The 26,945-nt window shown below is 41.7% G+C and overlaps 1 protein-coding gene across 3 annotated transcripts in view; it reads left to right on the top strand.

Moving 5' to 3' along the window:
• The first annotated feature begins 885 nt into the window (after positions 1-885).
• Positions 886-26,945, top strand: part of tdrd1 (tudor domain containing 1) — a 75,041-nt gene continuing 48,981 nt past the window's right edge. For 2 of the 3 annotated variants that reach the window (XM_055930796.1, XM_055930795.1), the window contains exons 1-9: positions 887-1,641; positions 2,192-2,349; positions 14,198-14,244; positions 14,354-14,411; positions 14,745-14,862; positions 15,313-15,376; positions 25,676-25,762; positions 26,102-26,281; positions 26,392-26,535. In XM_055930796.1, coding sequence (XP_055786771.1) covers positions 2,202-2,349; positions 14,198-14,244; positions 14,354-14,411; positions 14,745-14,862; positions 15,313-15,376; positions 25,676-25,762; positions 26,102-26,281; positions 26,392-26,535 — 846 coding nt within the window. In that variant the 5' untranslated portion in view covers positions 887-1,641; positions 2,192-2,201. Of the gene's footprint in view, positions 1,642-2,191; positions 2,350-14,197; positions 14,245-14,353; positions 14,412-14,744; positions 14,863-15,312; positions 15,377-25,675; positions 25,763-26,101; positions 26,282-26,391; positions 26,536-26,945 lie in introns of all 3 variants that reach the window. The other variant, XM_055930797.1, reaches the window with a different exon arrangement.

Genomic DNA, 26,945 nt, shown 5'->3' with positions numbered 1-26,945 from the left:
AAACGCCTGTCAGATCTCACAAAGCTTGGATAGGGGTTTAACATATCAGCTAACCACATCATATGATATAGGAATGTAATGCCCGACAGTAGATGACATGGAGCACAACCATCGGTTGATACAATGCAACGTCTTCAAGGTAATCAGGCAGGAACACCACCAGTATGTGGTTATATGTTAAACACTAGCCTCGCGTGGCCATCCTTCCAAATCTTGTTTTGGAAGTCTGGAGAAATTCAGTATACGATTCTGGGTTTGAATGGGAGTGTAGGTTTTTGTTCAAACCCTTATCTAGCGCTCCTAACTAACTGGTTGATAAATTGAATCATGTTAGTTATTACTGGGTTTGGAGCGAAAACCTACAGGGTGGTAGTGTAACGGATGTGAAATGGCTAGCTAGTTAGCGGGTGCGCGCTAGTAGCATTTCAATCAGTTACGTCACTTGCTCTGAGACTTAAGTAGTGTTGCCCCTTGCTTTGCAAGGGCCGTGGCCTTTGTGGAGCGATGGGTAACGACCGTGCTTCGTGGGCAACCGTTGTTGATGTGTGCAGAGGGTCCCTGGTTCGCGCCCGTGTCGGGGCGAGGGGACAGTGTAAAGTTATACTGTTACAGTAGCTCCAGGAACAGAGTTGATCAGCCCTGCAATAGTGATTTGGGATTTGTAAAAAAAAAAAATCTATAAAAGTAGAGGCCAATAAATCATCAAATAATCAAAACAAATTATGCTAATCTGTTAGTATCCGTTATGAAGCAATGAAGACCCCTGGAACGCACCCATGTAGACCAGCGACGCGCCCGCGGGTTTGCAAAGCAACCGTGCGTAGCCTTGCAATGAACGCACCTGTGTAGACCTGCATCCTGGAACGGGCCCGATGGCTAGCAACGCGACCACGGGCTAGCAATGTCAGTTAAGCTAGCCAGCTGTGCCAATGCAATGCTCACTTATTATTTTTCAATTACCATGTTGCTTCCTATGGCGGGAAAGGGAGGTCTGGGTGTCGGCATGCTGGAAATGTGATCTCGCGTTATTGTGTCATTGTTAGTACGGTACATCTACACCAAGATATGAAACGTTGATTTGAACCTTCTGACAAACTAGTGGGTCAGGCGGCGCCCAACTGTCTGATTCATATCGCTTGATTTCTAATAATAGTTGACAATTATATCGACTGATTGCAATTGTATCGCGTGCACCGAGGTGCAACCTATGAATATGCTTTAAACAAAACACAAGTATGCATTTTGGAACATAAACAACATTTCCTCAGTTTGCCACTTGAAATTACAATTTGGAGGGTCGTTCTAGTGAAACTTCTCAGTCAGAACTACGAACTTCCGACACCTCCGACAGAACGACCCAAATATCTCACCTGGACAGGTTAAATAAAGAACACATTTGAAAAACGAACACCATTAATTTGTCTACCCTACTGCCTCTTTAATTAACAAAAGGTCTCGAGAGTGCATAGATGATCTAAATAGCATCATCAAAGTATATACCAAACCAATAAATATATTTTTGATATATAGACAAACAATAGCAACTTGGCACGCGCAAAATCTGGAGCGCAGCGCGTGGACATTGTCTTGTGGATATCAGAAACGGAAAGGCACAACACCACGTGTGACAGCGAAAGACAGGTACATTCAAATTTATCACGAAATGACATAAGAAAGAATTATGTTTTCATTGGAAAAATTGACGCCTTTCAAGTTTACACTATAAATGGCTTATATTTCAATTAGTGTTTATGCAGCCTTTGGGTTTATCTACAAAATAATCGGCTAGCGTCTCGATGAGTTAGCCAGTTAATTTCGTTACTAGTTAACGTTACAGGAGTTGGCTAAACAGTTAATTTACTAGAAAGTTAACTAATGATTAGATAGGTAACGTTAGACTAATTGAAGAGTTGTCTTCCAATGATATGGTGCAAACTCAAGGTCACTTAACTAGCTAGTTATATTGGGACACATCTTGCTAGCTATATTTCGAAGTCACATTTAACTTGCCACGATGATAGGCTGGAGGAAAATAACTGTTCACCACCAGTTGGCTAGCTAGTAGTCATTCGTCAAACAACTTGGCTAGCTACATGGTTGCTCGCAAACGAAGGGCCAAATCAATCTTGTAGTGATATGGTAATGTTTCAACAACGTAGCTAAGACTGTTTTAATATGCTCTTTGATTTAGGGTTGACAGCATGATCATGAACCGTGAAACTTTCCAAAACGTGGTGCAACCCAACATGCCTTTGAGGAGGCCATCAACCAGCCCAGCAGGTCTCGCTGCAACCCCAAGGGCCCCTGGCCCAACACCAGACCGGCCTCTAGCGAGCTCCAACGGGGATGGTATTTGTATGAATGTGCTATGCATTGTGTCAAATGATTGTTGATTAGTGAAAATGTCATTTCGAAATACAGCTCCTGGATTTATTTAACTGTAATGGCTGCTTGATATTCATAATGGCCATGCAGAATGTCTGTCAGTTATGAATACTGTAGTGATTTTAGTAGGGTGTTAGGGGTCAAAATTATATTATGGTTCTGGTATTATACTTTGGATTCCATGCTATAGAGAAGCTTCTCAAACACAGAACACTTTATTTCATGAGGATAAGATCTTATTTTCAAGTGATTGGAAAAGGTCATGATATATCGGTGAACATCGGAATCGGACGATATTAGCTAAAAATGCCAACATCGGTTGGTGTCTAGTTTAACACTGACGTTAATAACTGATGTCAAAGCTATCGTGCATACCTATATAACGTAGGTACATGGCGTAATGACGCCACGTAAAATTTTGCGCTACACGTGCAACACAGCATTCCTAACCTAGCCCACTATGTCTGCTGTGTGGATCGAGCAGTCAAGAAGTCGAGCAATCATTTGTAAGAGTAAGATAATTTCAGCGAGACAACTCAAAGGCGAAATCCATTAAAGCCAAGATAATTGAATTCATTGCCCTTAACAATCAACTGTTCTCTGTTGTGGATGACGTTGGCTTTCGCCAACTGGTCGAGCACCGGTACACACTACCAAGTGTGCTATTTTGCAGATGTTGCCCTACCGGAGTTACACGGTAATGGCGTCACTGCTATTGGCTTCACGACATACATACTATTGAATGCCGTTTGGATCTTTGCTTGTCAAAAAAGATACAGTAGCTCTGTCAAAACTGTACAAACACGCAAACACCGGCCACAAACGATGTGTTTACAATACCGCGTTTGTAATAAAGCATAATTTGTTGGACTTCTGGGGTAGCTAGCTTTAGCTTGGTACCTAGCTAGCACCAATACAACCAGCCTGAAAACGATGACCAGTAGAAACTGCAGTCATTTTCATTATTCTTAGCAATGATTTAGGAATCCTTGTGAGTAAGTATTAGCAAGGTTGTCACTTGTTGTTCAACTATTGAAATTAAACTTAAATTCATGAAAATAAATAGCTAGCCAGCTACTTAACATTGTTGCACAAAGCTAACGTTACAAGTAGCCAGCTAGCTTCATCTGGCTAGTGAGGCTCGACCTGACCGCATTGCGAAGCTAGCCACAATAAGGATTAGGCACAATAATAGAATTTGCGGTTTGCCTTCAAAATAAAAGTATGACATTGACAGTGATGTAAATGAATACAAAATACTTATATTTTGAAGGCTAACTTCAAAGTCCACTATTGTGGCTAATCCTTATTGTGGCTAGCTTCACATAGATGGGTCCGACCACCATTAATCACATAAGAACTGTCTTAGAAATTAGGGTTATTTTAGATGACACCTAGCTAACTATAGCTACTGAAACAGATGTCGTTTTGCTATGTTTTTGGGGAAGAATATTGTTTGCATCCATGAGCTAGCTAGCTTTTTTTATGACCAGCACTGTAGGTGCGTGAGACAACTTTACCAGCATCATAGCATAGGTATCATTGTGACATATTAAATTACGAGGAAAGTAATCAATGTGTAATAACTACGTAAAAAATTTCATGAACGTGTTAAATTACGTGATATTCAGGTCCTGATTGGTCAAATAGTGTTATTTGACGTGTATTTCTTTGACACGCAAAGACCCAAACTGCGTTCTGTAGAAGTCCTGGTTGAGAATGAAACGACTGAACAAATGAACAACGAAACAGCACAGCAAGTAAGTGAAATAAATAGGTTTGATTATGTTTTACTGGTAATGGGGACATATGTCAATGCCAACAAAATAACTTTTTGGTCTGTGTGTGTAATCTTTATTTAATTAGGCAAGTCAGTGAAGAACAAATTCTTATTTCAATGACGGCTATCCCGGCAAACCAGGACGACGCTGGGCCAATTGTCCGCCTCCCTATGGTACTCCCAATCACGGATGTGAATACAGCGTGGATTCAAATCAGGGACTGTAGTGACGCCTCTTGCAAGGAGATACAATGCCTAAGACCGCTGCGTCCATGTGTAGGTGTTAAATACACTGCTCAAAAAATAAAGGGAACACTTAAAAAACACAATGTAACTCCAAGTCAATCACACTTCTGTGAAATCAAACTGTCCACTTAGGAAGCAACACTGATTGACAATAATTTTCACATGCTGTTGTGCAAATGGAATAGACAAAAGGTGGAAATTATAGGCAATTAGCAAGACACCCCCAATAAAGGAGTGGTTCTGCAGGTGGTGACCACAGACCACTTCTCAGTTCCTATGCTTCCTGGCTGATGTTTTGGTCACGTTTGAATGCTGGCGGTGCTTTCACTCTAGTGGTAGCATGAGACTGAGTCTACAACCCACACAAGTGGCTCAGGTAGTGCAGCTCATCCAGGATGGCACATCAATGCGAGCTGTGGCAAGAAGGTTTGCTGTGTCTGTCAGCGTAGTGTCCAGAGCATGGAGGCGCTACCAGGAGACAGGCCAGTACATCAGGAGACGTGGAGGAGGCCGTAGGAGGGCAACAACCCAGCAGCAGGACCGCTACCTTCGCCTTTGTGCAAGGAGGAGCAGGTGGAGCACTGCCAGAGCCCTGCAAAATGACCTCCAGCAGGTCACAAATGTGCATGTGGCTGCTCAAACGGTCAGAAACAGACTCCATGAGGGTGGTATGAGGGCCCGACGTTCACAGGTGGGGGTTGTGCTTACAGCCCAACACCGTGCAGGACGTTTGGCATTTGCCAGAGAACACCAAGATTGGCAAATTCGCCACTGGCGCCCTGTGCTCTTCACAGATGAAAGCAGGTTCACACTGAGCACATGTGACAGACGTGACATAGTCTGGAGACGTCGTGGAGAACATTCTGCTGCCTGCAACATCCTCCAGCATGACCGGTTTGGCGGTGGGTCAGTCATGGTGTGGGGTGGCATTTCTTTGGGGGGCCGCACAGCCCTCCATGTGCTCGCCAGAGGTAGCCTGACTGCCATTAGGTACCGAGATGAGATCCTCAGAGCCCTTGTGAGGTCATATGCTGGTGCGGTTGGCCCTGGTTTCCTCCTAATGCAAGACAATGCTAGACCTTATGTGGCTGGAGTGTGTCAGCAGTTCCTGCAAGAGGAAAACATTGATGCTATGGACTTGCCCGCCCCTTCCCCAGACCTGAATCCAATTGAGCACATCTGGGACATCATGTCTCGCTCCATCCACCAACGCCACATTGCACCACAGACTGTCCAGAAGTTGGCGGATGTTTTAGTCCAGGTCTGGCAGGAGATCCCTCAGGAGACCATCCGCCACCTCATCAGGAGCATGCCCAGGCGTTGTAGGGAGGTCATACAGGCACGTGGAGGCCACACACACTACTGAGCCTCATTTTGACTTGTTTTAAGGACATTACATCAAAGTTGGATCAGCCTGTAGTGTGGTTTTCCACTTTAATTTTGAGTGTGACTCCAAATCCAGACCTCCATGGGTTGATAAATTTGATTTCCATTGATCATTTTTGTGTGATTTTGTTGTCAGCACATTCAACTATGTAAAGAAAAAAGTATTTAATAAGAATATTTCATTCATTCAGATCTAGGATGTGTTATTTTAGTGTTCCCTTATTTTTTTGGAGCAGTGTAGTTAACTGTACTAGAATGCTTTAAAAGGACGCTAATTTTTTAAAATATTTTATCGGTATCAGGGTTTTTTGGCAGGGAAAATATCGGGTATCATCCAAAAATGTAATATCGGTGCATCACTACTAGTGTGACTGTTTGAGGTTGTGGACAGGTGTCTTTTATACTGATAACAAGTTCAAACAGGTGCCATTAATACAGGTAATGAGTGGAGGACAGAGGAGCCTCTTAAAGAAGAAGTTACAGGTCTGTGAGAGACAGAAATCTTGCTTGTTTGTAGGTGACCAAATACTTATTTTCCACCATAATTTGCAAATAACTTCATTAAAAATCCTACAATGTAATTTTCTGGATTTTTTTTCTTCTAATTTTGTCTGTCATAGTTGAAGTGTACCTATGATGAAAATTACAGGCCTCTCTCATATTTTTAAGTGGGAGAACTTGCACAATTGGTGGCTGACTAAATACTTTTTTGCCCCACTGTACATACACTCTACCCACAATGTAGAGCCAAGGGTACTTTACACATTTCATTACTGATTATATTTTTATACATGGTAAATATAATTTTAATATCTCAAACAACTCAAATGAATAATTTTTGATATTATTAATTTTAAACAATGGCATGAACACTGCATCTTCTCCATACAAGAACATCTCCTCGGTTTGCGAGTCAAAACTATTGTCACACTGACTCATCTTGTAGTAATTCCGTCTCACTTTCTCTATCAATTTTGTCAATAATATCGTGTAGATCTGTATACCTAGATTTTGCCTTTGATTTCCAAGATTTAGTCGCCATAATTCTTCAGATAAAACTGCGGAAAATGCTCTCGAAACAATACTGCTATGCGTAACCAGCGTGGATGCTTCAGGTAAAATGTTCAATGGCGAATGAGTGTCTTTACGCTCGAGTTTCAAGCTTCCCGGATATAACCATTACACGTTGCCAATGAGCTGAAGTAAACGGCAATCTACCAAGCTAGATTTCAAGACGATCAGTGGTCATTGGGCCGAAATACAGTTAATCAACGAAGCACTGGTCATATCATTGGTGCGCAATGATGTCATTGTTTGGTGTGTTCAAATCAGTTCCTTTCGGTCAATACGTCCCGCGAAAGAACCATGAAGTCTGGTTGTGTTACAAACAAACAGAGGATTGCAGTGAAACCAACCATGATTAGATAAACGTAAGTTTAGTATGAGTAATTCATCGAATGTTTTGTCGAAAGTTGAAGGAGACGGAATTCATGACACATGCCGTTTACAAAATGTTTCGTGTTAGGATATAAAAATGGATTTTATCGAACAAAACGACCATTTATTGTGTAGATTGGACCTTTTATATTGCCAAAAGAAGATCTTCAAAGGTAATTGATTATTTTATTGCTATTTCTGACGCTAATGCTTGGTTGGAAAATGCTAGTAATACTTGTGTGCTGGGTGCTGTCCTCAGATAATCGCATGGTATGCTTGGTAAGCGGCTGGATTAACAAGAAGTTAAGCTTTTAAAAGATGTAAGATGCATGTATTTACAAGAATGTTTAATATTACGAATGGTGTATTTAGAATTTTAGCGTTCTGCAATTTCACCGGATGTTAGCCAGCTGGGACGCTACCGTCCCACCTATCCTAGAGAAGTTAATTAAGGAAATTGTGACACTTCTCTTGCGTACCGTGCAAGCAGAGTCAGGGTATATGCAGCAGTTTGGTCCGCCTGGCTCGCTGCGAACTATGTGAAGACCATTTCTTCCTAACAATGACCATAATTCATTTTCCAGAATTGTACATAATTATGACATAACATTGAAGGTTGTGCAATGTAACAGCAATATTTAGACTTAGGGATGCCACCCGTTAGATAAAATACGCAACGGTTCCGTATTTCACAGAAATAATAAAAGTTTTGTTTTCGAAATGATAGTTTCTGAATTTGACCATATTAATTACCTAAGGCTCATATTTCTGTGTGTTATTATGTTAAAATTAAGTCAATGATTTGATATTTGATAAAGCACTCTGACTGAGCGGTGGTAGGCAGCAGCAGGCTCGTAAGCAGTCATTCAAACAGCACTTTCGTGCATTTTCCAGCAGCTCTTTGCAATGCTTCAAGCATTGCGCTGTTTATGACTTCAAGCCTATCAACTCCCGAGATTAGGCTGGTGTAACCGATGAGAAATGGCCAGCTAGTTAGCGGGGTGCGTGCTAATAGCGTTTCAATCGGTGACGTCACTCGCTCTGAGACCTTGAAGTAGTTGTTCCCCTTGCTCTGCAAGGGCCGCGGAGTGATGGGTAACGATGGTTCGAAGGTGGCTGTTGTCGATATGTCCCTGGTTCGAGCCCAGGTAGGGGGGAGGAGAGGTACGGAAGCTATACTGTTACACTGGCAATACTAAAGTGCTTATAAGAACATCCAATAGTCAAAGGTATATGAAATACAAATGGTATAGAGAGAAATAGTCCTATAATAACTACAACCTAAAACTTCTTACCTGGGAATATTGAAGATTCATGTTAAAAGGAAGCACCAGCTTTCATATGTTCTCATGTTCTGAGCAAGGAACTTAATTAAACGTTAGCTTTTTTACATGACACATATTGCACTTTCACTTTTCTCCAACACTTTGTTTTTGCATTATTTAAACCAAATTGAACATGTTTCATTATTTATTTGTGGCTAAATTGATTTTATTGATGTATTATATTAAGTTAAAATAAAAGTGTTAATTCACTATTGTTGTAATTGTCATAATTACAAATAAATGAAACGACCGATTTATCGGTATCTGCTTTTTTTGGGGTCCTCCTATAATCGGTATCGGCGTTGAAAAATCATAATCGGTCAACCTCTAGTGAGGGCTAGGGCCATTGCCCCCAGAAATGCCCGGAATCTTGCAGGTGTGTAGGGTGCCGTCTTTCGGATGGGACGTTAAACGGGTGTCCTGACTCTCTGAGGTCATTAAAGATCCCATGGCACTTATCGTAAGAGTAGGGGGTTAACCCCGGTGTCCTGGCTAAATTCCCAATCTGGCCCTCAAACCATCATGGTCACCTAATAATCCCCAGTTTACAATTGGCTCATTCATCCCCCTCCTCTCCCCTGTAACTATTCCCCAGGTCGTTGCTGCAAATGAGAACGTGTTCTCAGTCAACTTACCTGGTAAAATAACGGTAAAATAAATAAAATAAAAAAGGTGCCTTGGTGGACGAGTAGGGTAACATCTCACAGCAAGAACTGCCAAATCTGGTGCAGTCCATGAGGAGATGCACTGCATTATTTAATGCAGCTGGTGGCCACACCAAATACTGACTGTTACTTTTGATTTTGATCCCCCCTTTGTTCAGGGACACATTATTCAATTTCTGTTAGTCACATGTCTGCGGAACTTGTTCAGTTTATGTATCAGTTGTTGAATCTTGTTCTGTAGTTTGCTGAAAATTAACTCAGTTGACAGTGAAGACGTTTCTTTTTTTGCTCATATCAGGATGAGCCTGCAGGAAGGGTATGTTGGGATAGGTTCCTTGTTCCTTGTCAAACATTTGCTGATTGGGGAAATCAGCAATCAGACAATATCTTTAAGTAAATCAATCAAAAACCTTTAATGCAATTGCAGACAGAAGTTGACAATGGGAACATAGCACGCATGTTTCTGAGTAAGTTCTGTAAAATAGGAAAGGGTCCAAGTTATTTGAATATGCTTGCCGTCAACCCCTAGTGATGTAACTGCGTACGTCAACACCTTCTACTCATGAGACCAAGCCCATGCATATACAGTTATACAAACTTGCAGGGGAGAACAATAGTTCCAGTGTTTTCTAAGTGCTCAGCAGTAATTTACCACTCCCCAAGTTGCTTTATAGTGGTATGTCTGACTTGTCTCATCTCTTTCACTCCCCTGCAGGTTTCTGTGTCTATGCATCTCTTCTAGTCTTGCTGCGCCTTCTCACAGATTGTTTTGACTGCAATAACTATCACATCTCTGACCGTTTGTTATATGAAGCAGAGACTAGAAAATAACTGTGGAACAATATTAAACCTTATAATATTTATATCTAATCTGTAGTCCACGACCCTATAGATGTACTGAAGGAGGGGTCTTATAGCCTTTCCCCTTATATTAATGCAACATAAGCATAATCAATTATTATAATACATTAATCATTTGGTGCAGCCCCTATTATGACCCCAAGGTGACTCCATCAGGTACCACATGAGGAAGGAGGATGTCTTCCCTGTAATGCATAGCGTTGAGATTGCCTGCAATGATGCTGTGACACACAGCCCCAGACCATGACGGACCCTCCACCTCCAAATCGATCCCGCTCACGATAAACGCGAATCCGACCATCACCCCTGGTGAGACAAAACCGCGACTCGTCAGTGAATAGCACTTTTTTGCCAGTTCTGTTTAGTCCAGTGAAAGTGCGTTTGTGCCCATAGGCAACATGTTGCCTGTGATGTCTGTTGAAGACCTGCCTTACAACAGGCCTACAAGCCCTCAGTCCAGCCTCTCAGCCTATTGCGTACAGTCTGCGCACTGATGGAGGGATTGTGCGTTCCTGGTGTAACTCGGGCAGTTGTTGTTGCCATCCTGTACCTGTCCCGCAGAGGTGATGTTCGGATGTACAGATTTTGTGTAGGTGTTGTTACACATGGTCTGCCGCTGCGAGGACCATCAGCTGTCCGTCCTGTCTCCCTGTAGCGCTCTCTTAGGCGTCTCACAGTACAGACATTGCAATTTATTGCCCTAGACACATGTGCAGTCCTCATGCCTCCTTGCAGCATGCCTAAGGCACGTTCACGCAGATGAGCAGGGACCCTGGGCATCTTTCGTTTGGTGTTTTTTCAGAGTCAGTAGAAAGGCCTCTTTAGTGTCCTCTTAAGTTTTCAAAACTGTGACCTTAATTGCCTAAAGCTGTAAACTGTTAGTGTCTTAACTTCTTACGGGTCATTGGGACGCTAGCGTCCCACATCAACAACATCCGGTGAAATTGCAGAGCGCCAAATTGAAATTGTAGAAATCGTAATATTAAACATTCATGAAAATACAAGCGTCATACATCATTTAAAAGCTTAACTTCTTGTTAATTCAGCTGCTTTGTCAGATTTCAAAAAGGCTTTACGGCGAAAGCACACCATTCGATTTTCTGAAGACAGCGCCCCGCACACAAAAGCATTACACACATTTTCCAACCAAGCAGATGCGTCACGAAAGTCAGAAATAGCGATAAAATAAATCACGTACCTTTGAAGATCTTCATCTGGTTACAATCACAAGGGTCACCGCTACATAACAAATGGTCATTTTGTTCGATAAAGTCCTTTATATCTGTCATGGAAAATTGCGAGATTATGTTTTAGTGCTTGTAAGATTATATTATAATCATTGTATTGCATTAGAATGGTTGTTTTAGTCGACAGAATAGAATCTGTCGACTATTGTGTGTGTGTTCCACTGAGGATGGGCCTCTATGAGATAGCACTGACAGAGAAGATTTACGATGTCTTTGGCCAATAAAGCCTAAAGAGCATTCCAGATGGATGAGGTAATGTTTTGGTACTATGAAGTACCAGGAATGAGATTAGAACCTCGTCTTAGAGACCAAACTGAACGATAATTTATAGCTAATACTATCTGGCTATGGGATACTCCTTTCTAAAGTAAAAGGCCCTTTGTGAAGAGTTCCTGAGATCTGTGGTTCGTCATGTGAGTTGAGAGGGGTGTATCTTTGTTATAAAAGATCGTGGTATTCTTTTGTAGGCACTCTCAGAATTCATTATAGACACTGAATTGATCTGAGAGTCAAAGGGTGATTTTGAAGCTCATATTATTAAAGATGAAATTGAAGTATAACTCTAACTGTCGTGTGGTTTATAACTCTCTGCATTTGGTAATACAGGAAATTGCCATGACATATCCCCCAAAAAGTATGTGTCAATGGCGCGGCTTGACTTAGTAAGCCACCGGTTTCCCTCGTACCAATAAACTTCTTCTAAACAAGTCAAACAACGTTCCTAATCAATCCTCAGCTACCCTATTATGTAAATAAAAATTGTAATTTAAGACGGAGAATACCGGAGACCATTACCGGAGATAAATAACGAACTACGCGCTTTTACTGGAACGCGCTACAAACACTAAAGCCAAAATGGGAGCCACTTACAAAAACTACAAATTCTAACTCATTTTTCCAAAAACCAGCCTGAAACTCTTTCTAAAGACTGTTGACATCTAATGGAAGCCCTAGGAACTGCAATCTGGGATGACCTCCTTTTATATTCCCATTCCCAGCCATTGTAATCAGAGGTGAGCTGGGGGGGAAAATTGTGGATGGATTGTCCTCGGCTTTTCGCTTGCCTTTGCTTTTTTTCTGTTATACTTACAGACATTATTTTAACCGTTTTGGAAACTTGAGTGTTTTCTATCCAATACTACCGTTATATGCACATCCTAGCTTCTGGGCCTGCGTAACAGGCAGTTTACTTTGGGCACCTTATTCATCCAAACTTCCGAATACTGCCCCCTAGCCTGAAGAAGTTAACGACCGTTCCACAGGTGCATGTTCATTAATTGTTTATGGTTCATTGAACAAGCATGGGAAACAATATGTGAACGAGGGGCATTGTGCAAAATAAAAATTGATGCATGCTTGTCTGAAGGAAGAACGATATTGGCTCTGGAGCAGCATGTGCAGGCTACACGCTATGTCTGTGTGGAGTCTGGAGACACTAGGCCAACAGGCCTGTGTGCTTTTTATTGTAATATCTGCTCGGTGTCAGACTAATTTTGTGCTTCAGTTTCAGTTTCACTTCTCCATTCGGATGAAAATTCACAAATGGGCATTCTTTTAGCGGACAGCACTCTGACTGATGTACCGCTCTGACTGATGTAGCCAGTACCGTTCTTCCTTCAGACAGGCATGCATCAATTCTTATTTTGCACAATTCCTCTCATTCACATTCACTTGTAAATGTCAAACGCACCAAAAATGACATGAGGTAGCACCTATCTGTATATGAATAAATTTATGAGCTGGACAACCCCTGTCAATTCAGTTGGACTCAGCTGCTCCTGCTTTCTCCCGTTGTGCTATTTACAAACACGTGACTGGCTCAACTGTTCTGGAGAACTATGGTAAGCTTCATAATGTGACCTGTGAAATGAAGAACGTGATCTGCTTCATCTCTTAACATATTCCACAAGTTGACTGCAGGTATTTACTTAAAAAATGGCTACAAATATTAAATCAAAATGGAAAAACTTCAAAAATGGTTTAAACGGTATTGTAAAAACCATACCATGGTTATTTCTAAATACCCTGGTATACCGTTTACCGCCCAAGCTTCTCACTAAGTCTGAACTGTAACACAGAAGGCTACACTACTTGTCTAATAAGATGGCTTACTTCTAAGGTAGGCATACACCTGAGTTGGGTTGTGATATGTTTGGTGTTGATGAGTTGCTCTTGTTATGGGAGGATAAGCTGCACCGTTTCTAGCAAATAAAACCATCAATCACAAAATTTGGAGCTGGCACAATACCCCCACTGCAGAGTAGGGCTGCCATTTGCCCAGGAAGTTACTTCAGCGAACAGCATCAGGCCAATAAACACTCCCTCACACAGCTAGCTACCTAGCTTCTCGTCACGGGAGGCACCATGTGAGTGTGAACCAATCCATGACAACCCATACACCAAAATGTAGCTACGAAGCTCTACTTTGTAACCTCTACTTTAGTGTCTCTGAAAACATCAATGACCGAAGCAAAGGAGAAAGGTTTTGCCTTATTTTTCAGTCCTAGTACCTTTGACTGTGTAACACCCTCAGGACTTTGTCATACTTGTTGCCAATACGACGTCACATCGATCTTACTCGAGTAGAATGATGAATACCCATCGCAAAGAGCAAATATGAACGCCAATTTTGCGTTCTGAACACGGCACTTTACATTTGGGCTCATGTAAATATCATAACGTACAGTATTGTGATTTCTTGACATGGTAAACTTCCACATTCATGTTTTCAAATGATTTATGTATTTTTACATTTATTTGATCACTGCTGTTTTTTGTTTTTTGTCGAATTCTCGCATGGCGTCCATTGTTTGTTGCACCCTAATTTTAGCACGCAAATAATGATAATTCTTTTCTTTGTCAAAGCCGAGGCCAGCCGAAAAGAAACCACTGTACTCACAACCGGCTCTATGGTATGCATTTATTATTTTTCAATTGTAATATCAATTTTCCATCTCTCAAATGTAACGCCTGCCTGAAAGGCAGTGACAACGTGTAACATTTGTTATTTTGCTCTTGTAGAAAACAGCCTCTATGCCCCCATTCACTGTTAAGTTGTGCAACTACTGCAGTCAGCAAGGTTGGTCTTATTTCACTGCTAATTTCTCATTGATGTATCACTTTGTTTGTCTTTGCCCCACATGTTCTACGGCATACTGTGAACAGGATTACTGTTACAGTGTATAACATAGGAGAAGTGTTCATGTTAAGTTGCACTTAAATGACTGTACCTGTTTAGCAGCACGTGTCCCGCATTGGAAGGTATATCCATAATCGGTAGACATTTCTTATTAAATCCGCATCCCTTAAATCACTGATCAGTACGCAACAAATCATTAAAGCTAGTTTTTGGATGCTATTGATCGAGGTCTATAACCTGGGCTAGAATTGACTAAACCTTAATCTCTTACAGGTAACCTTCGCTGCACACGCTGCAAGAAGACCTGCTACTGCTCAGTGGCTTGCCAGTCAGAGGACTGGAATGCACACAGGCACATGTGCAAGCCCAGTACCGCGGATACTCCCACAAGGTGAATATCTAACTAATCATGTTTTTTGTTGGCTCAATCAAAGGTGATCTGTTGAATTGGATGTTTTAGTGCTAGGCAGGCAACTTTAACCCTTTTTACTTCATGTTAAGCTTAAAGGGGCAGTATGCGATTGCTACCTCCATTTCTGGACTTTTAAATTAGTGATATACCCATTGATTCTTGATGAAAATGACTTAGTTTAACATATTCCATCAGAACCCAAAATATAAGCATAAAAAAAAAAATCCATTGTTTGTACAATGTAATTGTAAACAAACACAGTATAGCCTTTAAACATGGTGAGAACTATACTTTTGATCTCTCAGCTTATTACCAAATCAGTGGTGGGGTGTCTGCTTTGTTGTTTGAAATGCAGATTGTTCCTTTAATAAAAATCTAAAATGCACTTTTTTTCCCATTTTTTTTTTTTTCACCCTTCATCTCAAAAAGTGATAAGCCAAAGGAAACCCCAGCTTCACCGATGGGACATGGGCAGAACCCGTCAGACTCCAAGGTATCATTTCTTCTGTGTTGAGGTGCTGTGGAGAAAATCACACTTGTTTCAATTGGCCAAATTCCTGAAGTTTGGCTCTTTTTACTGACTCAATCTTTTGAACTTGTTCAGTCAAAATAAATCTTTCGATTCATTTGTTTCAGTAATGCCCAGAGCACGTAGGACCTCCTACCGGCGAGCGATGAACTAAAAACTCAAAAGAATCATGTTTCTACAAGCCTCTCGTTAAATATAGGGGGCTTATTGAAGCTGTCATTTGTGACAGACTTATAAGTGTGCTTCAAACAATGTACATTTGTGATTGACAGGCATTCAAATAACAATTTCTTGATACTGCATATGTTGGCTGAAGCGGAAATGACATTTCAATCATGCTACAGAGCAGTGCTTCAGCGATACTGATTGAATAAACTCCTCGATTGAGAATGACTATTGGCGGAATGCTTGACTGCTGCGAGGGAGATTGGCACAATAACGTTTGCAAACTGCAGCAGCCCCCCCCCCCCCCCCCAAATGATTCATTGTCGAGTTGAAATTTGTTGAGCAGAGAAAGCTGTGTTTTTGTTCTACAAAGCCATTTCCATCGATAATAATAATTTCATTGCATTCATTCTTGCACCATGCGATCAATTATCAATTCTAAACATGTAGTTTTCTTCTCTTTGCTTCCTGCAGCATGATCTATTTCTCTCTGCATACTTATACAGTTGGTGGTCAGAGCACATCTCCGGAGCCACTGAGCCAGAGGAGAGCATATTAATCCTGCTCTAAAGAATCGTTCACAAACTGCACATCACTACTGCTCTGACTCGAGTTGCTTTGAAAATGAATTACAGTGAGGGCCAGAATAGAGCACTACTTACTTAGTGAGGCTGTTAAAGGAATATTAATGGAGCTGATACGAGTTAGTAAATGTATTTCAACTTAAATATTTTTTATTATCTTTCCTTTTGTATTTGTACTTATTATGGATCCCCATTTAACTGCTGCCAAGGCAGCAGCTACTCTTCCTGGGGTCCAGCAACATAAGACAGTTACATAAAGTTTAAAATACTACATGACATTACATTTCACACCTTACCCAACACATTCAGTGTGTTCCCTCAGGCCACCATTCCACAACCACATATTTACAATACAACATCTATGTGCAAGTGTGTGTAGAATGCTTGTGTTATGTGCCTGTCTCTTCACAGTCCCTGCTGTTCCATAAGGTGTATATTTATCTGTATTTTAAATCCGATTCTACTGCTTTCATCAGTTACCTGATGTGGAATAGAGTTCCATGTAGCCATGCCTCTATGTAGTACTGTGCCAGCTGTGCTGCCCTGTTCAGAGCCAATTGCAATTTTCCGAAGTCCTTTTTTGTGGCACATGACCTCACGACTGGAACAGTAGTCCATGTGCGACAAAACTAGCGCCTGTAGGACCTGCCTTGTTGATAGTGTTGTTAAAAAGGCAGAGCAGCGCTTTGTTATGGACAGACTTCTCCCCATTTTAGCTACTGCTGTATCAACATGTTTGGACCATGACAGTTTATAATCCAGTGTTACTCCAAGCAGTTCAGTCACAAACTTCCTCAATTTCCACCATTTATTACAAATTTAGTTGAGGTTTAGGTTTTAGTGAATGATTTGTTCCAAATACAATACTTTTATTGTATTTAGGACTAACTTATTCCTTGCCACCCATTCTGAAACTAACTGTAGCTCTTTGTTAATTCTTGCGGATCAGTGGGACGCTAGCATTTCGACACCTTCCGGGTAAAATTGCAGAGCGCCAAATTAAAATTAAATTAATATAAATATTAAACCTTAATGAAATCACAAGTGCAATACATCAAAATAAAGCTTAACTTGTTAATCCAGCCGCCGTGTCAGATTTCAAAAAGGCTTTACGGCGAAAGCAAACCATGCGATTATCTGAGGACAGCGCCCAGCACACAAATGCATAACAAATCATTTTCAACCAGGGAGTTGCGACACGAAAGTCAGAAATAGCGATATATGTGCCTTACCTTTTAAGATCTTCTTCTGTTGGCACTCCAAAAGGTCTCAGTTACATTACAAATGATCCTTTTGTTCGATAAAGTCCTTCTTTATATCCATAAAAACTGTTTAGCTGGTGCGCTTCAGTCAATAATCCACTCTGTTTCCCTCCTTCAAAATGCATAGAAAATGAATCCCAAACGTTACCAATAAACTTAGCCAAACAAGTCAATCAACGTTTGTAATCAAACTTTAGGTACCCTATTACGCAAATAAACTATCAAATTTAAGACGGAGAATCGTTATTGTCTTTACCGGAGAAAAGTACCAAAGAACGCGCTCTCATTGGAAACACTATAGCCAAAATGGGAGCCACCTAGAAAAACTACAATTTCTGGCAAATTTTTCCAAAAACCAGCCTGAAACTCTTTCTAAAGACTGTTGACATCTAGTGGAAGCCCTTGGAACTGCAATCGTGCATGATTTCACCCTATTATAAAAGTGCCAGCCTTTGAAATCAGTAGGCTGATTTTTTTTGATTGTTTGTCCTCTGGGTTTCGTCTGCCATTTCAGTTCTGTTATACTCACATACATTATTTTATTTATAAAAAAAAATTATCCCCTTTTCTCCCCAATTTTTCGTGGTATCCAATCGCTAGTAATTACTATCTTGTCTCATCGCTACAACTCCCGCACGGGCTCGGGAGAGACGAAGGTCGAAAGCCACGCGTCCTCCGAAGCACAACCCAACCAAGCCGCACTGCTTCTTAACAGCGCGCCTCCAACCCGGAAGCCAGCCGCACCAATGTGTCGGAGGAAACACCGTGCACCCGGCCCCCTTGGTTAGCGCGCACTGCGCCTGGCCCGCCACAGAAGTCGCTGCAGCGCGATGAGACAAGTATATCCCTACCGGCCAAACCCTCCCTAACCCGGACGACGCTAGGCCAATTGTGCGTCGCCCCACGGACCTCCTGGTCGCGGCCGGCTGCGACAGAGCCTGGGCGCGAACCCAGAGACTCTGGTGGCGCAGCTAGCACTGCGATGCAGTGCCCTAGACCACTGCGCCACCCGGGAGGCCCACACATACATTATTTTAACAGTATTAGGAACTTTAGAGTTTTCTATCCAGTACTACAATGCATATGCATATCCTAGCTTCTGGGACTGAGTAACAGGCAGTTTACTTTGGGCACCTCAGTCATCCAAACTTCCGAATACTGCCCCCTAGCCGTAAAAAGTTAAGCAATGAGCCTGACGCAACAGATCAGAACGTTAAGCTTAAAATGTTGACCAACGATTCGGCTATTTCTAGCACACACAGCGGTAGGCTATAAGCGTGAATATTCAATTAGCAGGGAAACGCCATTCTCAAAAGTGATTGCACATGCAAATATGCATGTAATACTTTTATTATAAAGGGGCATTGATATGGTGAAAATGATCTTCCCCATACTTGAAACTCACACACTGTGTATATATGCCAGTTAGGCTCTACACCCGTTGTAAAGCGGATTAATGTGCTTCATTTTAAGAAGTTATTTGGCTACTTTAGTTGTGATACAAACCTTATCAAAACATTTTGGTCTATGGGTTTGGCTACATGAGATGTGGGACTATGATTTGAGAAATTTGCACAAAAAAATGCTTGTTTTTTGCCTTAAGCTGAGCTTCATTCACAAGTGATGATATGTCGTTCACAAGTGATAGGCTAATATTGTCACCCATGGCGCTGAAGAGGATGGCTGACGTTTTACATGCTCCTAACCACCTGTGCTATTTTTTTTGTTCTTTGCGTTGTTTGTAACTTTATTTTTAGTTTTGTACATAATGTTGCTACTCTCTGACCGAAAAGAACTTCTGGACAGAACAGCAATTACTCACCTTGGAATGGAGAAGTGTTTTTCTTTAACGAGTCCGACAAGAAGGATATCCTGCTTTCCTGAGAACAGGCCCAAATCCCTGTCATTTGTGTGAAGAAAATATGGAGGGAAAGATTGGGCTGCCTTCTGAGAATCCGTAAGCGAGCGAGTAAACTCCGACTGCCATCTGTTCTACTGGCTAACGTGCAATCATTGAAAAATAAAATTGATGACCTACGATTATCCTACCAACAGGACATTAAAAACTGTAATCTTATGTTACACCTAGTCGTGGAATGACGACACGGATAATATAGAGCTGGTGGGATTTTCCAGACACCGGCAGAACAGAGAAAAGATGTGATTTTGGGGGGGGGATGTATTTTTGTCATTAACAGCTGGTATGCGATGTCTAATGAAAGAAGTCTCAAAGTATTGCTCACCTGAGTTAGAGTATCTTATGATAAGCTGTAGACCACACTACCTACCAAGAGAGTTCTCATCTATATTATTCGTAGCCATCTGTTTACCACCACAGACCAATGCTGGCACTAAGACCACGCTCAATGAGCTGTATAAGGCCATAAGCAAACAAGCGAATGCTCTTCCAAAAGCGGTGCTCCTATTGGCCGGGGACTTTAATGCAAGCAAACTTAAATCTGTTTTACCTCATTTCTACCAGCATGTCACATGCGTCCATGGGGGAAAATACTCTAGACCACCTTTACTCCACACATAGAGATGCATACAAAGCTCTCCCCCGCTCTCCATTTGGCAAATCTGATCATAATTCTATCCTGATAGAAGCAGGAAGTACCAATGACTAGCTCAATATTGAAGTGGTCAGATGACGCTCATGCTACTCTACAGGACTGTTTTTCAAGCATAGACTGGAATATGTTCCAGGATTCATCCAATGGCATTGAGGAGTATACCACCTCAGTCATCGACTTCATCAATAAGTGCACAGTTTTTCAACCACTCCACAAATTTCTTGTTAACAAACTATAGTTTTGGCAAGTCGGTTAGGGCATGTACTTTGTGCATGACACAAGTACATTTTCCAACAATTGTTTACAGACAGATTATTTCACTTATTCACTATCACAATTCCAGTGGGTCAGAAGTTTACAATACATTAAGTTGACTGTGCCTTTAAACAGCTTGGAAAAATCCAGAAAATGATGTCATGGCTTTAGAAGCTTCTGATAGGCTAACGCAGCCGTCATACCGCTCAGGAAGGAAACCCGTTCTGTCTCCTAGAGATGAACGTACTTTGGTGCGAAAAGTATAAATCAATCCCAGAACAACAGCAAAGGACCTTGTGAAGATACTTTTGTACCTGTTTCCTTAAGAATCTCTATCCACAGTAAAGCGAGTCCTACATCGACATAACCTGAAATGGCGCTCAGCAAGGAGACGCCACTGCTCCAAAACAGCCATAATAAAGCCAGACTACGGTTCGCAACTGCACATGGGGACAAAGATCGGACCTTTTGGAGAAATGTCCTCTGGTCTGATGAAACAAAAATAGAACTGTTTGGACATAATGAGTATCGTTATGTTTGGAGGAAGAAGGGGGATGCATGCAAGATGAAGAACACCATCCCAACCGTGAAACACGGGGGTGGCAGCATCATGTTGTGGGGTTGCTTTGCTGCAGGAGGGACTGGTGCACTTCACAAAATAGATGGCATCATTAAGGAGGGAAATGATGTGGATATATTGAAGCAACATCTCAAGACATCAGTCAGGAAGTTAAAGCTTGGTCGCAAATGGGTCTTTCAAATGGAGAATGACCCCAAGCATACTTCCATAGTTGTGGCAAAATGGTTTAAGGATAACAAAGTCAAGGTATTGGAGTGGCCATCACAAAGCCCTGACCTCAATCCTATAGAAAATTTGCTGGCAGAACTGAAAAAGCATGTGCGAGCAAGGAGGCCTTCAAACCTGACTCAGTTACACCAGCTCTGTCAGGAGGAATTGGCCAAAATTCACCCAATTTATTGTGGGAAGCTTGTGGCTGGCTACCCAAAACGTTTGACCCAAGTTAAACAATTTAAAGGCAATGCTACCAAATACTAATTGAGTGTATGTAACCTTCTAAACCACTGGGAATGTGATGAAAGAAGTAAAAGCGGGGAAAAATCATTCTCTCTACTATTATTCTGACATTTCATATTCTTTAAATGAATTGGTGATCCTAACTGACCTAAGACAGGGAATTTTACTAGGATTAATTTTACTAGGTTTAAATGTCAGGAATTCTTAACTGAGTTTAAATGTATTTGGCTAAGGTGTATGTCAACTTCTGACTTCAACTGTACATATCCCAACCAGAAGCCATGGATTACAGGAAACAACCGCATGGAGTTAGAGCTGCCGCTTTCAAGGAGCGAGACACTAATCTGGACGCTTAGGAGAAATCCTGCTATGCCCTCAGACGAACAATCAAGCGGCAATACAGGATTAAGATTGAACTACTACACCGGCTTTGACACTCGTCGGATGTGGCAGGGCTTGAAAACTATTACGGACTACAAGGGAAACCCAGACGCAAGCTGCCTAGTGACGCAAGCCTACCAGACGAGCTAAATGCCTTTTTATGATCGTTTCAAGGCAAGCAACTCTGAAGCATGCATGAGAGCACCAGCTGTTTTGGATGACTGTGATAACACTCTCGGTAGCCGATGTGATCAAGCCCTTTAACAGGTCAACATTCACAAATCCGCAGGGCTAGACGGATTACCAGGACGTGTACTCAAAGCATACGCGGACCAACTGGCAAGTGTCGAGACTAACATTTTCAACCTCTCCCTGACCGATTCTGTAATACCTACATATTTCAAGCAGACGGCCATAGTCCCTGTGCCCAAGGAAGAGAATGTAACCTGCCTAAATGATTACTGCCCCGTTGCGCTCACGTCGGTATCTAAGAAGTGCTTTCAAAGGCTGGTCATGGCTCACATCAACAGCATCCTCCCGAATACCCTAGACCTATTCCAATTTGCATACCGCACCAACAGATCCACAGATGATGCAATCTCAATCACACTCCACACTGCCCTTTCCCACCTGGACAAAGGGAACACCTATGTGTGAATGCTGTTCATTGACTACAGCTCAGCATTCAACACCATAGTGCCCACGAAGCTCATCACTAAGCTAAGGACTCTGGGACTAAACATCTACTACCTCTGCAACTGGATCTTGGAGTTCCTGACGGGCAACTGCTCGGCATCTGACCGTAAGGCGCTACAGAGGATAGTGCGTACGGCCCAGTACATCACTGGTGCCAAGCTTCCTGCCATCCAGGACCTATATAATACGCGTCGTCAGAGGAATGCCCCAAAAATTGTTAGTCACCAAAGTCATAGACAGTTTTTTTCTTTGCTACCGCACAGCAAGCTGTGCCGGAGCGCCAAGTCTTGGACCAAAAGGCTCCTTAACAGCTTCTAACTCCAAGCCATAAGACTGTTGAACAAATAATCATATGGCGACCAGACTATTTACATTGACTCCCCATTTGTTTTTACACTGCTGCTTCTCTCTGTTTTCTATGCATCGTCACTTCACCCCTACCTACATGTACAAATTACCTCAACTAACCTGTACCCATGCACACTGACTCTGTACTGGTACCACCTGTATATAGCCTCGTTATTGTTATTTTTTTCTATTACTTTAATATTTTTTAGTTTGAGTTTAACTCTTGAACTGTTCTGTTGGTTAAGGGTTTGTAAGTAAGCATTTCACGGTAAGGTCTACACTTGTTGTATTGGGCGCATGTGACAAAGTTTGATTTTGATAAGACTATTCTTGTTTTAATCTCGTCTTCATATTAAATAATGTGTGAAATTTGTTTTGATTTAGAATGGACCATTATCATGCACCTGTTTCAAAACGGGCAGGGTGTGAAAATACATGTCATCTATGCGCTTAAATAGCGAATGGAGGAATGCTTTCCCGTGGTTCATTTTCATGCCAGCCAGGTAGGCGATACTCCTGTTTGTGAAGATAAGCAATGTGCTTAATATTAGGAAAGTTGATTAATAAATATAGTAGACCTGGCCTATAGAAAGCTGATGGGATCCTCCTCTTTTTAATAAAGGCTATCACTCTGTTTTCTCACGCATTTGCATAGCCTTATAGAAATGTTGCGCAACATGAGCTCATGGGCTCTCATGAAGTGTTTGATTTAGATCACATTTGCATTGATGTCCGTGATTAGAGGGACAATGGAGTGCTGAGTACCAGGAAGTTTGACCATCAGCAGCATCTGAGCTTGAAGAAGCCTAATTACCGTGACTAAACGGTCACGTGGAATTTGACTGCCGTCATGACTCGTTGGCTTTAATACGGTCACTGTAACAACCCTACTCTCAACCATCATTTAAAAAAAGTCTACATCAATCCTTGGGGATTTAACAGTTTTTACAGCCATTTTCTTCATGTGTGCATTCTTAATAGTAACTGGGATAAGCAATTTCATAAAGTTGTAAAGTGCAGCGTCTGGTTATTACTCACCAGCAAATATTATTTACATCAACATAGGAATCACTACAAAATGTATTGTATTACCTCTTATACACTATATTACGCCCAGCCTTTGGTACTTTGGTGTTCCTAGATCTGGCTACTATATTGTGATCACTACATCCGATGGATCTGGATACTGCTTTAAAGCACATTTCTGCAGCATTAGTAAAGATGTGATCAATACATGTTGATGATATCATTCCTGTGCTGTTTGTTGCAGGCACTGATTACATTTTGAAGCTTTTTCTGGATTAGGCAGCTTGACGAAAGCCGATCAATATTTAAATCAACCAGAAAATATACTTCTCTGTTTATCATATGCATTTCACACGTGTTATCCAGATACTGACTGTTAGCACTTGGTGGTCTATAGAAGCTTCCCACCAGAATGGGCTTTAGGTGAGGCAGGTGAACCTGTAGCCATATTACTTCAACAGTATTTAACATTAGATCGTCTCTAAGCTTTACAGGATTGTGTTCCTGAATATAGACCGCAACACGGCCTCCATTGGCATTTCTGTCTTTTCTGTAGATGTTATAACCATGTATTGCTTCCACTGTATCATCAATGGTATTATCTAAGTGAGTTTAAGAATATGAATGTAATCTGTTATTAGCAAGTTATTGATTTCATGAACCTTGTTTCTTAAGCTACATATGTTAAAGTGGGCTATTTTTAGCGCTTTTCTGGGATGGTTGATTGTTTTCATTGCTTTACTGGGAAGCTTAGCAGAAGTAGACATGCTCATTTTATTTGTTAGTGCAGGGTGAGCTGCACGCACTACACTTACTACTAGGGCGCACCGCCTCAGTGCTAACGGTGTAACTCTTGTTCATGGGCACATGATTACTGCATACAATAGCTGTAGGATCAGCAGATGCATTCAGGGCAGTAAGAGGGACAAATTTAGGTTACTTACATTTTGTCTTCCAACGTCCATGGGATAATGTACATTTGCTGAAGCATTATGACCACTCAGCGACACAATGGTAGGGCTCAACTGAGCTGGCCTTGGGTCATTGATAAGTCATTGTCTCAATGCAGCCTTAAAATGCTTTGAAAGGATCTAGGAACCAAAAAGATCTATGTTTCCAGAAGGTTTCAAAATTGTCAAATGTTACACCCATCTGCATATCTCGTAGACAATTATGGAGGGTTAAAAGTCTGCTGAAACGTTCAATGCCACGATTTAGGGATGGTAGAGGGCCAGATATTATGGGGGTTTTGTTGGTGTCAAGCAGTGACCCAATCAGTTCTTTGAAATCCATCTTCAGGTGTTCTGAGCTGCCCTTCATAATGTCATTGAATTCTACATGAACTATGATAGACTTTTCTGATGCTTGTTTAAAATGTTTTGAAGAAGCATATTGATGTCCTGTACTTGTACTCCTGGATAGCACAACGTTTTTGCTCCAGGGATTGAAACATCTTTCAACATTGAGCTTACCAATACAACGGCCGGAGAAGGGAATGGAGAAATTCGCCCATTCCTACCCCTCACACAATTTGTTGAACTTTTCACTTTGTAGTTCATGTACTTGTACAGTTGAGGTCAAATATGTTTGCACCCTTGCACTTTACAATGTGGAGCAAAATGTTTGGTTTTCTTTGTTCAATCGCTATTTTACCACATGAAATTACACAGTAAATGAGTAAGTTAGTCCAGACCATTTTTTTTCTTGCTCCTGTGTGTTTGTAAATAAAGCAAATATACATGTGAACTAAGTTTCCCCCCCAATTTTCCCTCCCAATTTTTTTCCTCTTTTTTTTCTACTTAGAAGAAATAGTTATTTGTGCAAGGCTGACTATATATTTGACAGGCAACTGTATGGAATTTATTAGAACATGGGACCAGTCAACTGAGGAGAACATTATTTTGAGATCTGTATCACAGTTACCTGGCGTTTTGCAGGTGAACAACGGTGATGTGACTTGCTCCCAGCGAGTGTACCTGCGGGACCTCCGTAAGAATGACATCACCAAAGGAATGGAAATTCAGGTTTGTGCTCTGGCCAGCTCCTTTAATGTCCTCCTGAGGTCATGTTTAGGTCCGGGAAAAAGTCTGACCTAAAATGTCACCGTTGAAAGAATTCAAGAGGCAGAATGAATGACTTAGTATATTTTCTAAACATGCGTAAAAAATAATATATGGCGATGTCTGATGTTTGTACACCTGTGGATTGTTCTAACTAATCCAGCACACCTCAATGTTCCACCCACACAATGACGATTGTCCTGTAGGTACATAGGCCAACATTATTAATATAGTATGTTGAGTCTCATTGTGTTTGTGTACTCAGATGAAGTGTTCTCTCTTCCTGGTTGTCTGTGGCTTAAGGTGTCTGTGGTGGAGCTGCATAGCCCTGGTAGGTTTTTCATTCACGTCCAAAGCCCAGAGCTGGTTGAGGCTCTGAGAGCCATTACTGTGGAACTGCAGAAGACCAACGGCGAGTCGCTAGGGACAGACTACAAACCCGACACCGGAGAGGTCTGTGCCGTCAAATACTCCTTGGATCAGGTGATGAAGAAGAACACGGAGGAAAATTGAAAAAAATGCCATCGTAAAGATACTACTTAGTATTGATTTTTAAAGCCTCTATCTAATATTTTGCTTATCTCCCTCTCTAGAACTGGTACAGAGGTGTTGTCCAGTCTGTAGCTGCAGATGATGGAAATGCTAAAGTTCTCTACATTGACTTTGGAAACGAAGAAGACGTGACACTGGATCGGATCAAGCCCCTCGCTGCCAGCATTGAACCCATTCCACCATGTGTGAGTTTATCGTGAAAATTCACCTCAGTTCTTTTAGAAGTAGAGTTCTACTGACTTCCACCAAACCCAGATTCGTCCGTCGGACTGTCAGATGGATAAGTGTGATTCATCACTCCAGAGAACGCAATTCCACTGCTCCAGAGTCCAATGGCGGCGAGCTTTACACCACTCCAGCCGAAACTTGACATTGCGCATGGTGATCTTAGGCTTGTATGCGGCTGCTCGGCCATGGAAACCCATTTAATTAAGCTCTAGACGAACAGTTCTTGTGCTGACGTTGCTTCCAGAGGCAGTTTGGAACTCGGTAGTGAGTGTTGGAACTGAGGACAGACGTTTTTTACTAGCTATGTGCTTCAGCACTAGGCTGTCCCGTTCTGGGAGCTTGTGTGGCCTACCACATCACGGCTGAG

The sequence above is a fragment of the Salvelinus fontinalis genome, chromosome 8, assembly GCF_029448725.1.
Source record: "Salvelinus fontinalis isolate EN_2023a chromosome 8, ASM2944872v1, whole genome shotgun sequence".
NCBI lineage: Eukaryota > Metazoa > Chordata > Actinopteri > Salmoniformes > Salmonidae > Salvelinus > Salvelinus fontinalis.
This window is presented reverse-complemented; position numbering and strand designations above follow the sequence as displayed.